The following is a 15,879-nucleotide window of genomic DNA, read 5'->3' as shown; positions in this document are numbered from 1 at the left end:
TGCTCTTCAAGAAGGAAATCTTAATGGCTCAGGAGCAGTCCGACCCCACGTGCCCAAAGACGAGCTGGCACGGAAGAAGACCGGCCTGGCTGAACAGAGAGTTGTGGCTTGAGCTTAGGAGAAAAAAGAGGGTTTATAATCTTTGGAAAAGAGGTGGGGGGGGCACTCGGGAGGACTATAAGGATGTTGCGAGGCTGTGCAGGGACAAAATTAGAACGGCCAAAGCTCATCTGGAGCTCAATCTGGCTACTGCTGTTAAAGATAACAAAAAAATGTTTTTATAAACACATCAACACAAAAAAGAGGCCTAAGGAGACTCTCCATCCTTTACAGGATGCGGGGGGAAACAGTGACAAGAGATGAGGAAAAGGCTGACGTGCTTAATGCCTTCTTTGCCTCAGTCTTTAGCGGCAAGAGCAGTTGTTCTCTGGACACCCAGTACCCTGAGCTGGTGGAAGGGGATGGGGAGCAGAACGTGGCCCTCATAATCCACGAGGAAATGGTTGGCGACCTGCTACGGCACTTGGATGTGTGCAAGTTGATGGGGCCGGATGGGATCCACCCGAGGATACTGAGTGAACTGGCAGAGGGGCTGGCCAAGCCACTATCCATCATCTATCAGCAGTCCTGGCTATCGGGGGAGGTCCCAGTTGACTGGCGGCTAGCAAACGTGACTCCCATCTACAAGAAGGGCCAGAGAGCAGACCCGGGAAACTACAGGCCTGTCAGTTTGACCTCAGTACCAGGGAAGCTCATGGAGCAGATCCTCTTGACAGTCATCACGCAGCACTTGCAGGGCAAGCAGGCGATCAGGCCCAGTCAGCATGGATTTATGAAAGGCAGGTCCTGCTTGACGAACCTGATCTCCTTCTGTGACAAAGTGACACGCTTAGTGGATGAGGAAAAGGTCGTGGATGCGGTCTACCTTGACTTCAGCAAGGCTTTTGACACAATTTTCCACAGCATTCTCCTCAAGAAACTGGCTGCTCATGGCTTTGACTGGTGTATGCTTCATTGGGTTAGAAACTGGCTGCATAGCCGGGCCAAATAGTCGTGGTGAATGGAGTCAAATCCAGTTGGAGGCCGGTCACTAGTGGCGTCCCCCAGGGCTCAGTACTGGGGCCAGTCCTCTTTAATATCTTTATTGATGATTTGGATGAGGGGGTTGAGTGCACCCTCAGTAAGTTTGCAGATGACACCAAGTTAGGTGTGTGTGTCGATCTGCTCGAGGGTAGGAAAGCTCTGCAGGAGGATCTGGATAGGCTGGACTGATGGGCTGAGGCCAACTGCATGAAGTTCACCAAGGCCAAGTGCCGGGTCCTGCACCTGGGGCACAACAACCCCAAGCAGTGCTAAAGGCCGGGAGATGAGTGGTTGGGAAGCTGCCTGGCGGAGAAGGACCTGGGAGTATTGGTTGATAGTCAGCTGAATATGAGCCAGCAGTGTGCTCAGGTGGCCAAGAAGGCCAGCAGCATCCTGGCTTGGATAAGAAGCAGCATGGCCAGCAGGTCTAGGGAAGTGATTGTCCCCCTGTACTCGGCTCTGGTGAGGCCGCACCTCGAGTACTGTGTTCAGCTTTGGGCCCCTTGCTACAAGAAGGACATCGAGGTGCTCAAGCAAGTCCAGAGAAGGGCAACGAAGCTGGTGAGGGGTCTGGAGAACAAGTCCTACGAGGAGCAGCTGATGGAGTTGGGCTTGTTCAGCCTGGAGAAGAGGAGGCTCAGGGGCAACCTTATCGCTCTCTACAGGTACCTTAAAGGAGGCTGTAGCGAGGTGGGGATTGGTCTGTTCTCCCACGTGCCTGGTGATAGGACGAGGGTGGACGGGCTAAAGTTGCTCCAGGGGAGGTTTAGGTTGGATCTTAGGAAGAACTTCTTTACTGAAAGGGTTGTGAGGCATTGGAACGGGCTGCCCAGGGAAGTGGTTGAGGCACCATCCCTGGAGGTCTTTAAAAGATCTTTAGATGTAGTGCTTAGTGATACGTTTTAGTGGAGGACTTGTTAGTGTTAGGTCAGAGGTTGTACTAGGTGATCTTGGAGGTCTCTTGCAACCTAGATGATTCTGTGATTCTGTAATGTGACACCCATCTATAAGAAGGGTCATTAGGAGGACCCAGGGAACTACAGGCCTGTCAGCCTGACCTCGGTGCCAGGAAAGGTGATGGAACAGGTCATCGTGAATGCAATCATGCAGCATATGCAGGACGACCATAGAAACAGGCCCAGTCAGCATGGGGTCATGAAAGGCAAGTCCTGCCTGACCAACCTCATCTTCTATGATGGGGTGACCCGCCTGGTTGATGAGGGAAAGGCTGTTGACGTAGTCTACCTAGACTTCAGCAAGGCCTTTGACATGGTCTCCCACAGTATTCTCCTGGAGAAGCTGGCAGCCCATGGCTTGGACAGCAACACTCTTTGCTGGGTTGAAAACTGTGTGGTCGGCCAGGCCCAGGGAGTGGTGGTGAACAGAGTGAAATCCAGCTGGTGACCTGTTGCAGGAAGAACGGCTGAAACACGACAGACACTAGTATGGTCAGATCATGCTCTCTTTTATTACCCGAATAGCCTGACTTTTATAGCGAACTTAACAGGGGCGGATAGTATCTCACACAAGATTATTGGTCAAAAGCACTCAGACAAACAACTGCAAGAAAACAACCCCACCTGCAAGAAAACAACCCCCTTGTGATTAGCAGTCATGTAGATCCCATCCTTGAAGCCAGAGGCTGGTAACAATATTTTTCTAAATTCCTCAATCGGGCGATGTGGGAACACTGTCATGGGAACTTCTCGTAGTCGTCCTGGTAGCTTGGTTTGCTCAGCTGCAGCAAGCCATGGGATCTTTGCTGTTTCAAAAAATCCTCAACAGTGACAGGTCACTAGTGGAGTTCCCCAGGGATCAGTGTTGGGGCCTATCCTCTTTAATATCTTTATTGATGACTTGGATGAGGAAATCAAGTGCATCCTCAGAAAGTTTGCAGATGGCTCCAAGTTGGGGGGAAGTGCTGATCTGCTGCAGGGTAGGAAGGTCCTGTAGAGGGACCTGGACAGGTTGCATTGATGGGCAGAGGCCAATGGGTTGAGGTTGAACATGGCTAAGTGCCGGATCCTGCACTTTGTCCACAACAACCCCATGCAACACTACAGGCTTGGGGCAGAGTGGCTCAAAAGCTGTGCGGAGCAAAAGGATCTGGGGGTGCTGACTGATGCTTGCCTGAACATGAGCCAGCAGTGTGCCCAGGTGGCCAAGAAGGCCAACGGCATCCTGGTTTGTATCAGGAATAGCGTAGCCAGCAGGACCAGGGAGGTGATTGTCCCCCTGTACTCTGCTCTGGTGAGGCCACACCTCGAGTACTGTGTTCAGCTTTGGACCCCTAATTACAAGAAGGACATTGAGGCCCTGGAGCATGTCCAGAGAAGGGCCGTGAAGCTGGTGAAGGGCCTGGAACTCAAGTCCTATGAGGAGTGGCTGAGGGAATTGGGGTTGTCTAGTCTGGATGAGAGGAGGCTCGGGGGCGACCTTATTGCTCTCTACAGGTACCTGAAAGGAGGTTGTTGGGAGCTGGGGGTTGGCCTTTTCTCGCAGATAACTAGTGACAGGACTAGAGGGAATGGCCTCAAGTTGCCCAGGGGAGGTTTAGGTTGGAAATTGGGAGGCATTTCTTCTCAGAAAGAGTGGTCAGGCATAGGAATGGGTTGTCCAGGGAGGTGGTGGAGTCACCGTCCCTGGGGGTGTTTAAGGAAAGGTTGAACATGGTGCTTAGTGGGTGATATTGGTGGTGGGGGAATGGTTGGACCAGATGATCTTGGAGATCTTTTCCAACCTTAATGGTTCTATGATTCTTCTATTTGTTTTCAGGTGGAGGTGGAAGTATCTTACTGTCTTTTCATCTTCTCAGGGTTACACTTCATTTTGGAATGATTGCATCTCCTCAGGTTTGCGTGGCTGCATGTTAATCGAATTGGCATTGCGAGGGCGTCTTCAGCTAGAGGCTTGCGGAATTAGGCGCAAAAGTCTATTGACAAGAAAGGTAAGTGGGAGGAATGTGTTCATATTTGCTTTTGCATCGTGTTCTTGCAATGCAGTAGTTACAAGTAACAGTGAGTTTTAAGGTAAAACATTTTTTTTTCTTTTCCTATAAATGGGGTTAGATTCTGAGTAGTGACTTACGTTACAGGCACAGTTATTATCTAAACTGTTTCAGTGGTGAGTTGAAAGGTCTTGTAAAATTTTCTGTACTTGTTCTCAGTTCCTGTTTGTTCTCTTGATGTGTTCCTGCTGCTGTTGGGAGCCTTTTGCAATCATCTGGCTGTGGCTGTGGCCAGGGTGCAGTGATAGCAGTTGCTGCTGGGTTCCAGCAGCACCAGTTGCAATCTGTCGAAGGAACTGGCTTTTGCAGTGTCGGTGAGATGTGAGCTGGGGCTGAGATGGACAGCTAACTGACAGCAAGACAGATGTATCCTGCAAGCCACCAGTTAGTGCTGGTGTACACAGTATCCTCTGCATGGTATGCTTTGCAGTGCGTAGGAAGGAAACATCCTTGTACCTTGGGCCCCTGAGAACGCAAAACTCTAGGTAAAGTGCATGACTGGTGTGTTAAATTGATTGTACTCGCTGACCTTTAAGATGAGCAAAGTTTTAAGGTTCTTTATTGAGTTAGGATGAAGATTTGAAGCTTTAATTTATTGATTTTGCTGTCGTTTTTTTTTTTCCTTAGTACAAAATGTGCGAAGTCATAGTTTGAATTCTACTGTTTGAAAAGTCATACTGTTTGAATTTCTACTTCATCAGCATTAGTGGTTACTTGTAAAATAAGTTTATTGAATACGTGGTCAAATATTTCTATCCACCACAAGGAAATCCTCTTTCACAGCCTGTTTCCCCGTCAATATTATGCTTTGCTGATTTTTTTTTTTTTTTTTTTTAAAGGAACACTTCCAAATTCCCTAATCTTCTTCCAGCTTCCTTCTCCTCCAAAGAATTGAACCTCTGTTCTGGCAAACGGCACCTGCTTCTTTTAGCTTCATTTAAGCATATTCAGGCTTTTGGCTCCTTAGGCATTCAGGAATGTTCTTTAACAGCTATTTTCTTTCTATGCAAACCTTGTCAGGTCTGTCTACCTGAAGCTTTAACTGCCTTTTCTATTTTTTTTATTTTTTTTTAAGGAAAATGGAGAAATAACCATGCATATCTTTACTACAGCATACAAACCAAATTCTTGTCTGCCTCCCGTTCCTCTTTTAAAATTTTATCATGTGATTTTTAGGGGTGGGTCTGTCTGTGTTCTTTTTTTTTTTTTTTTGGCTGCTTTAAGGAGAGCTAAATCTAACTAGTATTCAATGCTTTGTTCTTTTTGTTGTAAGAAAATCTAGAGATTTTTGCAGGCAGGAGCATTCTATGAAAAAGACAATATAAAATTCAAATGAAGATTGATTTCTGCTTACAGAATTTCATGCAAGTAAAATCCCTAACTATTGATATCTATGATGTTTCTTCTGTCCTACCCTACCTCTCAGTTTAGAAGTCATTCTCATGTGTCTTTTCTCATTTTATGTAAAGTCTTGCATTGTTTAATATGAAATTGCAGTCTTGTTCCCATGTTTAGTAGATTTATGTGCCTGAACTCTACCAAGTGTCCACCTCCACCCTCCTTTGGTACAAGCTTGCAGGCTTTGCTCGCTTTAATTCACAGAAAAAAAAACAAAGCCAAGTACCATGGTTAGTGAATGGAATGAGCTGTTTAGTTGTATACAAGGTTGCAATTCAGTGAGGTGTGGAGCTTCAGCAGCAAAGACAGCAGTTCTGTCTTTGCAAGGAAGCTTATTATTTTTGGAGTCTCTCTTTAGTTTTTACTACTGTTTGTGCAGCCTTGTCAGGTAATCACTCTGGCTGAAAACTAATTCACGTATCTGATCCATTAAATTTTTATTTAGATCATTTTCTTGGTTTTGTCATCAGGTGTGGTACAAGCAATAGCTGAGAAGAAGAGGAGGGTAGAACTAGTTCTTTGGTCAGTAGTGCAGTTATATAAACATGCTTGAATGCTGGAGACAAATGAGATGGAGAAACTGGCAGACGGACTTGATGAGCTTCAGTAAAAATTCTGAAAGTCAGTAGGATGTGTTTTTATGTTGCAACATCCTTGTAAATTTGGCTTGAGAGTATATAATCACTGCATTGTTTTGGAGTTGTATCTACTGATGGTATCACTGCTGGAAACAAATGAAAGCCGAGGTTTGTATGTAAATAAAGCAATTTCTAAGACTAGTGGTTATTGAAGATAGAAAATGGCTTCCTTACTATGTCAGAAAGCAAAACCAATAATTACAGTTTTTTGAAAGAAAAGAAATCTCAACAAATCATTGGTGGATTAACTTCAGTATTTTATAATTGATAATTCTGAGTGATTCGTGCATGAGTGATTTTTTTCTCATAATTATTATTAAAACTAAATTATAAAGAGTTTACTCAAAAAGTCAATGCATGAGGTACTTCATTTTTAGCATTGCCTAATTGCAGAGCTTCATTGTGGAAAATGCAAATTAAATACTCTGTATAATTGAAATGTTCTTAGCAGTCAGATACCAGGCAAAGCTATTACGTGATAAACAGCTGAAAAATTGGGATAAAGAAAGGCTTCCTTAATAGAGCTAAGGATCATCATATCTGAAGAACCAGGCTATTAGCTTCTTTCTCTATCTTAACTCATCTATTAAAAAAATGAAAATATTCCCCTTGAGGATACTTAGTCTTCTGTGATGATTCAATTCACAAGATGCCCGACCCACTCAATTTCCTACTCTTCTTGTGCTTTAATTAACCAAGAGACATTGATCAATAAATCCTTGTCCAAGAAAGAGCAGATCTGTGAATATAGGAGAGAGGTGGCTGAGCTCCCATTATTGCCTGTCTCCATGTGCTGAGAAAGGGAGGGGGAAAAGAAATATTGAGAAGTATAAATCAAAATACTTTTGTTTCAGGGGAAGGATAATTGGAAGAATCTGTACAGTGAATGTTCACTGTAGCATAGTATAAGAAACAGTGCTTTATTGCCTGGCTTCAGAGAATGGTAAACTTGGAGACAAAATCTCCATGTTTTGTGGCTTCACAGGAGCTTATGGAGTCCTGACTGAGTTGAATGGAAGAGTCTATGCTCCTTATAGGTCTTTGCTCTAAGTGCCTGTGTATTGAGGCTCAGATTGTCATCATGGATTATATTCAAACTAACTTCTTAAACTTCCTTGTAGTGGCAGTAAAAATATTTTAACCCCAAATAAGCAAGGAAAGCTGTTTTCTAAACTTTTTAAATCTTTTTTTTTTTTTTTTTTTTCTTCAAAAATGCTCTGAAGTCTGGGTTATGTCTCTTCAGTGAGGGGTGTATGTGTGGTGGTGGTTGTTTTTAACAAAACAAGCCAATAACTTGACTTTGCATCTTATCTGTTAGTGAGATGGTGAGTAGTAATAGGTTACCAGCTTCAGGAGGCTGGAACTATCCACTATAACTAAGGTTACTGTGAAATTAATCATATGGGACACTTCAAAGAAACTAAAATTTTGCTGGAATGTCAGTTTTTAGAAGAAGTAAAGATAAAATTGTTGGGCGTTTTTTGGCTATTTATTAAAGGAATACATGAAAGGTGGGTATTAATAGAGCCAAATTTAGCAACCAAAAACCCAACTTGAAATATACTAATGTATAATTAAAGAATAGAAACTTCCAAAAGTTCAGAAAAATTGGTATAAAACTGGAAAATATTATATATCCTTATAATGTGGTTAATGAAGTTTTTGAGTGAAGTTACACTACAAGCTTGTAAATCATAAAGTTAATGTGTCGTTCTGTGTGTTTAGTTTCAAGTAGGGATTGTCTGGACTAAAATTCTAAACTCCTGATTGCTATCAACTTTGCAAAAATATTTTACATGCTTTATTTTTATATCTGATCAAACCTAGTTCTTTTTAACCTGTCATTGCTGACTGTTTCATTCTTGCTGATTTAATAAAGTTTTAAATTTTAGTGCTTTATATACACTATCTAAAATCACAGGAGCACAGAATCACAGAACTGAAGGGGTTGGAAGGGACCTCGAAAGATCATCGGGTCCAATCCCCTGCCAAAGCAGGTTCCTTAGAGTAGGATGCCCAGGTAGGTGTTCAGACGGGCCTTAAATATCTCCAGAGAAGGAGACTCCACAACCTCCCTGGGCAGCCTGTTCCAGTGCTCTGTCACTCTCACCGTGAAGAAGTTCTTTCACATGTTGGTGCGGAACTTCCTGTGCTCTATCTTGTGGCCATTACTCCTTGTCCTGTCCCCACAGACCACTGAAAAGAGGTTGGCCAAATCCCTCTGTCTCCCACACCTCAGGTATTTATACACATTAATGAGATCCAGTCTTCTTTTCTCCAGGCTGAACAGACCCAGGTCTCTCAGCCTTTCCTCATAGGGAAGATGCTCCAGGCACCATATCATCTTTGTGGCCCTCCGCTGGACTCTTTCCAGGAGATCCTTGTCTTTTTTTGTACTGGGGAGCCCAGAAGTGGACACAGTACTCCAGGTGAGGCCTGCCCAGGGCAGAGTAGAGGGGGAGGATCACCTCCCTTGACCTGCTGGCCACACTCCTTTTAATGCACGCCAGGATCCCATTAGCCCTCTTGGCCATGAGGGCACAGTGCTGGCTCATGGTCAACCTGTTGTCCACCAGGACCCTCAGAGCTCCTCTCCAGCAGGTCATCCCCCAGCCTGTACTGATACTTCGGGTTGTTCCTTCCCAGGTGCAGGACTCTACACTTGCTCTTGTTAAACCTCATTTGGTTTCTTCCTGCCCATCTCTCCAGCCTGTTCAGGTCTCGCTGAATGGCACCACAGCCTTCTGGCATGTCAGCCACTCCTCCCAGCTTTGTGTCTGCTGAGGGCAGACACTATTTCCTCATCAAGGTCGTCAATGAAGATGTTTAACAAGACCGGACCCAGCACCGACCCCTGGGGAACACCGCTAGTCACAGGCCTCTAGCCAGACTCTGCTCCTCCAATCACCACCCTCTGAGCTCGGCCAGTCAGCTAGTTCTCAACCCACCTTACTGTCCACTCCTCTATCCCACACTTTCTCAGCTTTGCTAGCAGGATGTCATGGGAGACAGTATGAAATGCCTTGTTAAAGTCAAGGTAGATGACATCCACGGCTCTCCCCTCACCTACCCAGCTGGTGGTGCCATCATAGAAGGCAACGAGGTTGGTCAAGCACGACTTCCCCTTGGTGAATCCATGCTGACTACTCGTAACCTTCTTCTCTTCCAATTGCTTGGAGATGGCATCCAGAACAAGCTGTTCCAACACCTTTCCAGGGACAGAGGTGAGACTGACTGGCCTGTAGTTTCCCGGATCTTCCTTCTTGCCCTTCTTGAAGACTGGAGTGACACTGGCTATCCTCCAATCTTCAGGCACCTCTCCTGTTCTCCAGGACCTTTCAAAGATGATAGAGAGCGGTTCAGCAATCACCTCTACCAACTCCCTTAGCACACGTGGATGCATCCCATCGGGACCCCATATGCTTTATATACACTATCTAAAATGGACATAATATTCTAGCTATAACCTGCTAGGTATTCACTAAGATCTTTCCTACAACTTTCCTGTTAATATAGCTTAGAATGAAATTTTCCCTTTGTCAAAAGACTTGCCTTTTGTTAATTCATTTGGTTTTTATTTTACTGCTAGAATTACTATTAATGTTTTTTCTGCCATTCTGATTATGCAGTCATTTATTATATCTTTCATATTTGTTCCTTGTTTTTCACTCTGACTGTAATACTTTGCATTTTTTTCTGATTTCATCTCATACTTGGACGCATCGCCAGTTAAGGTTCACCTTGCCATTACAAAGCTGTCCTATCACTGCAACTCATTTCTGTTCAGTGTTATCTACAGACCCTATGAGAATACGTTCTTCTATTTGTAGCAAGAATTATTAGAACTACAGAATTAAACTTGGGATGTATTTCAATGGAAAACTTAAAGCTTTTACTGACTGGTAACAAGCATCTTTCTGATTACTGGGAAGCTTTACTAAAAAATAAGACTTTCTACCTACTGCTTCTCTATTTCTGGAGTTGTTTTGATGTGGTTAAGTTTTTTTCTTTGTTTCCTGTTAGCACTTTATAGGCATCAGGTAAAAAGATAACTTATCAAACAACTTGAATTGCCAGTTTTAATCATTATTTTCATAAGCAGCTTTGGTGCTGTAGTAATTATACTTTTCCTAAAGAAACAGTGTTTTCTTTTTGGGGCTGTGTCCTTTTTACAATTAAACTATATTGACTTGGGCTAATTAAATCCATAAGTTTTTAGCTTGGTGCTGTTGTCAACAAGCCAAGCATCCTGGTGGGGGTCTGTTATAGACCGCCGAATAATTAGTGGATGAGGAAAAGGCTGTGGATGTGGTCTACCTTGACTTCAGCAAGGCTTTTGACACCGTTTCCCACAGCATTCTCCTCAAGAAACTGGCTGCTCATGGCTTTGACTGGTGTATGCTTCGTTGGGATAGAAACTGGCTGGGTAGCCGGGCCAAAGAGTCGTGGTGAATGGAGTCAAATCCATTTGGAGGCCGGTCACTAGTGGCGTCCCCCAGGGCTCAGTACTGGGGCCAGTCCTCTTTAATATCTTTATTGATGATCTGGATGAGGGGGTTGAGTGCACCCTCAGTAAGTTTGCAGATGACACCAAGTTAGGTGTGTGTGTCGATGTACTTGAGGGTAGGAAGGCTCTGCAGGAGGATCTGGATAGGCTGGACCGATGGGCTGAGGCCAACTGTATGAAGTTCACCAAGGCCAAGTGCCGGGTCCTGCACCTGGGGTGCAATAACCCCAAGCAGTGCTACAGGCTGGGAGATGAGTGGCTGGAAAGCTGCCTAGTGGAGAAGGACCTGGGAGTATTGGTTGATAGTCGGCTGAATATGAGCCAGCAGTGTGCTCAGGTGGCCAAGAAGGCCAGCAGCCTCCTGGCTTGGATAAGAAGCAGCGTGGCCAGCAGGTCTAGGGAAGTGATTGTCCCCCTGTACTCGGCTCTGGTGAGGCCGCACCTCGAGTACTGTGTTCAGTTTTGGGCCCCTTGCTACAAAGAGGACATCGAGGTGCTCAAGCGAGTCCAGAGAAGGGCGATGAAGCTGGTGAGGGGTCTGGAGAACAAGTCTTATGAGGAGCGGCTGAGGGAGCTAGGCTTGTTCAGCCTGGAGAAAAGGAGGCTCAGGGGTGACCTTATTGCTCTCTACAGGTACCTTAAAGGAGGCTGTAGCGAGGTGGGGATTGGTCTATTCTCCCATTTGCCTGGTGAAAGGATGAGGGGGGACGGGCTAAAATTGCTCCAGGGGAGGTTTAGGTTGGATATCGTTTAGTGGAGGACTGGTTAGTATTAGGTCAGAGGTTGGACTAGGTGATTTTGGAGGTCTCTTCCAACCTAGACGATTCTGTGATTCTGTGTCCTCTTTCTAACCAAGAGGAAAAAAAAAAAAAAAAAAAAAAAAGGTATTTGTACATGGTTTATATAACTGCTTGTACTGGTAAACAAGCAGTTACTCAAGTTCTGAAGTTTTATTACATTCCTGTGAATGATTTTCTTTCTCCTGTGCTCTCTTGGGGAAATAAGTCAAATAAATCATTTTAGAATTTATTAAATGGAAACATAAACCCCTGTAATATATAATGTCATTTATTGTACGTACAGATTTTGCTTAATATATATGAACTGTTAGTGAATGGAACGTAATATTGCTGGTCAGCATGTTTTTCAGAGCTGAAAAACTTACAGATGGTGTATTGACCAGTTTTCCTGTTTTTTTCCAGTTCCTAACTGATTTCTCAGTTTCATGTGGCCTAATTGTTTAACTGCAGTATTTTAAATAAATTGATTTGAAGCAGTAAAATAGAGTGCCATCAGAGATCAGTTTAACGCTGTAGTGTACTTTGTTTTGAGGAAGAAATGAAGGACCTAGTCAGGTCAGTGGATTATCTTCCTTAAAAATATGTATATATAAACAAAGAGTTAAGCATTTATGAATGCTATAAGTTTAGTTAATTTTCCTGTTTTTTATTGTTGGATGTTTATGGCATATGAACTAAGTGAAAATGCTGTGTTTCGTTCTGTCATAGGTGATTTGCAAGTCAGATACTTCTACAGGGGATGTTCTGCTTGATGAAGCTCTGAAACACATAAAGGAGACCCAACCTCCTGAAACAGTACAAAATTGGATTGAACTGCTTAGTGGTAAGCCTTGGACATAACATATTTGCTTTTTTTGTAATCTCTAGTGATACCACTCAATATGGCATCGCTAGAGATTACACTGCAAGACTTTGGAGAAGAAATTATGCAAAAATGTAATTAGTCTGTCCTTTAGAGCAGTCTCTTGCTGATTGTAGTCTTTAATCAAACATAAGTAACTGTTTCTTTTGACTTAAGTTGGTACTGAAAGGATCTAGATTGAAGTGTCAGAACATATCAACTCTATGGAAGAGATGTCTTCTGCTGAATCTGAAGTGAATCAGGACTGTGCCCTTGAGGCGTATAACTGCCTTCCTCTGTAACTGGAAATGAGGGGTAGTAAAGTTTAGAGTATAATCACATGGATTCAGTATTCAGAGCTTTTTGATGAGGAAAGAAGATAAAGAGCTCACTGTTCCTATGTAAAAATTGAGGGTGAAAATTCAGCCATCAATCATAAAGAAACAATAGAGAGTTCTGTTTTTCCATGAACTAGAGAAATGTAATAACATTAGAATATATGTTGAATATATATGTATTTCTAGTTGTTCAAAACAAAGGCTTCAAGATGAGCACTTTGTGCGCAGCTTTTTCTGTAAAGGAAAGTAAACTGAAATAAATTAAACTACATAAATTAAACTGAAGAGATCAGTGGCCAAAAGCATTATTTTTTCTGTAGCCAAAATGTATCACCAAGGTTTGGCTGTTTTTACAAAACACAAAATGCAGCTTCCCTGGAGTAGATCAGAGCTGTACTTCAGGTGCATGAGCAGTAGTGCGGAGAGAATCACTATTGAGTGATTGAGCCCCTCGCTACAAGAAGGACATCGAGGTGCTTGAGCGGGTCCAGAGAAGGGCGACAAAGCTGGTGAGGGGCCTGGAGAACAAGTCCTACGAGGAGCGGCTGAGGGAGCTGGGCTTGTTCAGCCTGGAGAAAAGGAGGCTCAGGGGTGACCTTATCGCTCTCTACAGATACCTTAAAGGAGGCTGTAGTGAGGTGGGGGTTGGCCTGTTTTCCCACGTGCCTGGTGACAGGACGAGGGGGAATGGGCTAAAGTTGCGCCAGGGGAGTTTTAGGTTAGATGTTAGGAAGAACTTCTTTACCGAAAGGGTTGTTAGACACTGGAACAGGCTGCCCAGGGAAGTGGTGGAGTCACCATCCCTGGAAGTCTTTAAAAGACGTTTAGATGTAGAGCTTAGGGATATGGTTTAGTGGGGATCAATCCTTTTTAATTGCCCATGGGTATTTAATTACTAGTTCTTTGATGGCATTAGGGTTCTTTGCATTTCCCATGGTTAAGAGAACTGCCCTGTGAAGATTTTTTTTTTCTTTCTGTAAATTCTTTTAGAGTTTTACTTTAGGGGTGGATCCTGGAAAATAGCTATTCCAGCCATAATTATCAGAGACGCAAAGAATACTGCTTAAAGGTCCAGTACACACAAGTTCAAAGCCATCACAGAAATATTTGTATGGACATTTGAGGCTATATTTTCCAGGCTGTTCTTGTTTATAAGATCACCTCTAAGGGAAACAAGCATAGGGAATATAGAAGTTTGGATCAAAATGTCAGGTCTTCCTGCAGATGAAATAAATGTTACATCTGTGTAATGGTGGAGATTGGTCACAAGGTGTCACCACAGTACTGATTTTTATTATCATATTGTCGTGGTTTAACCCGACCGGCAGCTAAACACCACGCAGCCGTTCGCTCACCCTCCCCCCTCCCTCTCTGGGACGGGGGAGAGAAATGGAAAGTGAAGCCCGTGAGTTGAGATAAAGACAGTTTAATAAGACAGGAAAAAAAAATAACAAAAATAATAATAACAATAATAATAATGATGATACAATGGTGATAATACGAAAGTAATAATAGTATGTACAAACAAGTGATGCACAATGCAATTGCTCACCACCCGCTGACCGATGCCCAGCCTAACCCCGAGCAGTCCGGCCCCCTCCCCCCGGCTAGCCACCCCTATATATTGTTTAGCATGACGTCAGATGGTATGGAATACCCCTTTGGCTAGTTTGGGTCACCTGTCCTGGGTCTGTCCCCTCCCAGCTTTTACTGCACCCCCCAGCCTGCCCGTTGGCAGGACAGAGCAAAGGCTGAGATGTCCTTGGCTTAGTATAAGCACTGCTCTGCAACAATTAAAGCATCGGGGTGTTATCAGCACTCTTCTCATTCTAAGCCAAAACACAGCATTCCACCAGCTACTAGGAAGAAAATTAATTCTGTGCTAACTGAAACCAGGACATCTATCCACCCCTTATTCCATACCATTTATGTCATGCTCAGGTTACACTCTTTTCCATACATTCTAATTAGTCACCTATAGTAATCATGGTAGTGATAACATACAGTATAATATACTATTTAACATGGTGCAATTCAGTTCATGGGCTATTCTCACCCAGTATTAAATCTCCTTGAGGTACACACCGGACCTCTCCGTTCTTTTGCATCACCCACCAAGTATATCCAGGTCCCTGAGCGAAAACAATTCCACGAATAGGTTTGCCTTTTCCTGAGGCAGGAGTAGCCCAGACTGTTTTACCCAGCATATTTTTTACATGCACTACAGGAACTTTATCCCCATCTACAGTACGTAACAGGTTTGATTGGGCAGGTCCAGCTCGGTTGGTAGATCCCCTAGTATTGACTAATGTTGGGAATTGGCATAATTGTTCGATCTAAGCTTGCTTTAAGCAACCAGGGTAGGCCTTAGAAATCTCAGGGCCTGCTGTAGCTGAGCAAACCAGGCTGCCAGAGTAACTGTGAGAAGCTCCCACGGCAATGACTCCCACATCACCCAATTAAGGAACTCAGAAAATATTGTTATCAGCAGCTGGCCTCAAGGACTAGGCCTACGTGACCGTTAAGCACAAAGGGGGTTGTTTTCCTAACTTCTAATCAAAAGGGGGGTTCTTTTCTTGCAGGTGGTGTTATTTTCTTAACAGTTTGTCTGGGTGCTTTTGACCAATAATCTTGTGTGAAACACTGTCCACCCCTGTAAAATTCACTATAAAAGTTGGGCTATTCGGGCAATAAAAGGGTGAAGCATGATCTGACTCTGCTGGTGTCTGTCGTGCTTTCGTCCGTGCTTCGCAACAAATGGCGCCCGAACAGGGTGAGACCTGAACTGGACCTGAACAGGACATCGCAGCGGGAGACCTGAACAGGGCCTGAACAGGACATCGCAGCGGGACAGACATCGCACCGGAGCAGGACATCGCAGCACCGGAGCAGACATCGCAGCCGAGCACGGACATCGCAGCGGCGCCGGGGCGAACATCGCAGCGCAGCGGGACACCAGCGCAGCGGGACACCAGCGGCGCCGGCACATCCGAACGCAGGTAGAGCAGGAGACCAGCGGCGTTGGGACCAGCGGCGCCGGGCGCCGGGACATCGGCGCGGCGCCGGGACCAGTGCCGCCGGGGACCAGCGGCGCCGCGACATCACAGCGCCGAGACTGAGACATCGGAGCGGCGCGGGACATCGGAGTGGACATCGGAGCGGACATCGCACCGGCGCTGCACCTGACCAGACACCGAGCCGCAAACACTGTACCAAGGACTCACGGTAAGACACGGGGAAAGGAAACCGTGGGGAGCGTGGGAAAAG

General features: G+C 44.6%; 1 protein-coding gene across 1 annotated transcript in view; it reads left to right on the top strand.

The window, feature by feature from the left end:
• Positions 1–15,879, top strand: part of LOC309889517 (Golgi phosphoprotein 3-like) — a gene marked incomplete at its 5' end in the record, with an annotated part of 71,913 nt that overhangs the window by 41,328 nt on the left and 14,706 nt on the right. The window contains 2 exons of the mRNA XM_082782368.1: positions 3,859–4,030; positions 12,142–12,256. Coding sequence (XP_082638494.1) covers positions 3,859–4,030; positions 12,142–12,256 — 287 coding nt within the window. The remainder of the gene's footprint in view (positions 1–3,858; positions 4,031–12,141; positions 12,257–15,879) is intronic.

This window comes from Aythya marila (genome assembly GCF_965140915.1).
Source record: "Aythya marila genome assembly, chromosome: W".
Lineage (NCBI taxonomy): Eukaryota > Metazoa > Chordata > Aves > Anseriformes > Anatidae > Aythya > Aythya marila.
Note: the sequence above shows the minus strand (reverse complement) of the source record. Positions and strands in the feature narration are given on the sequence as shown.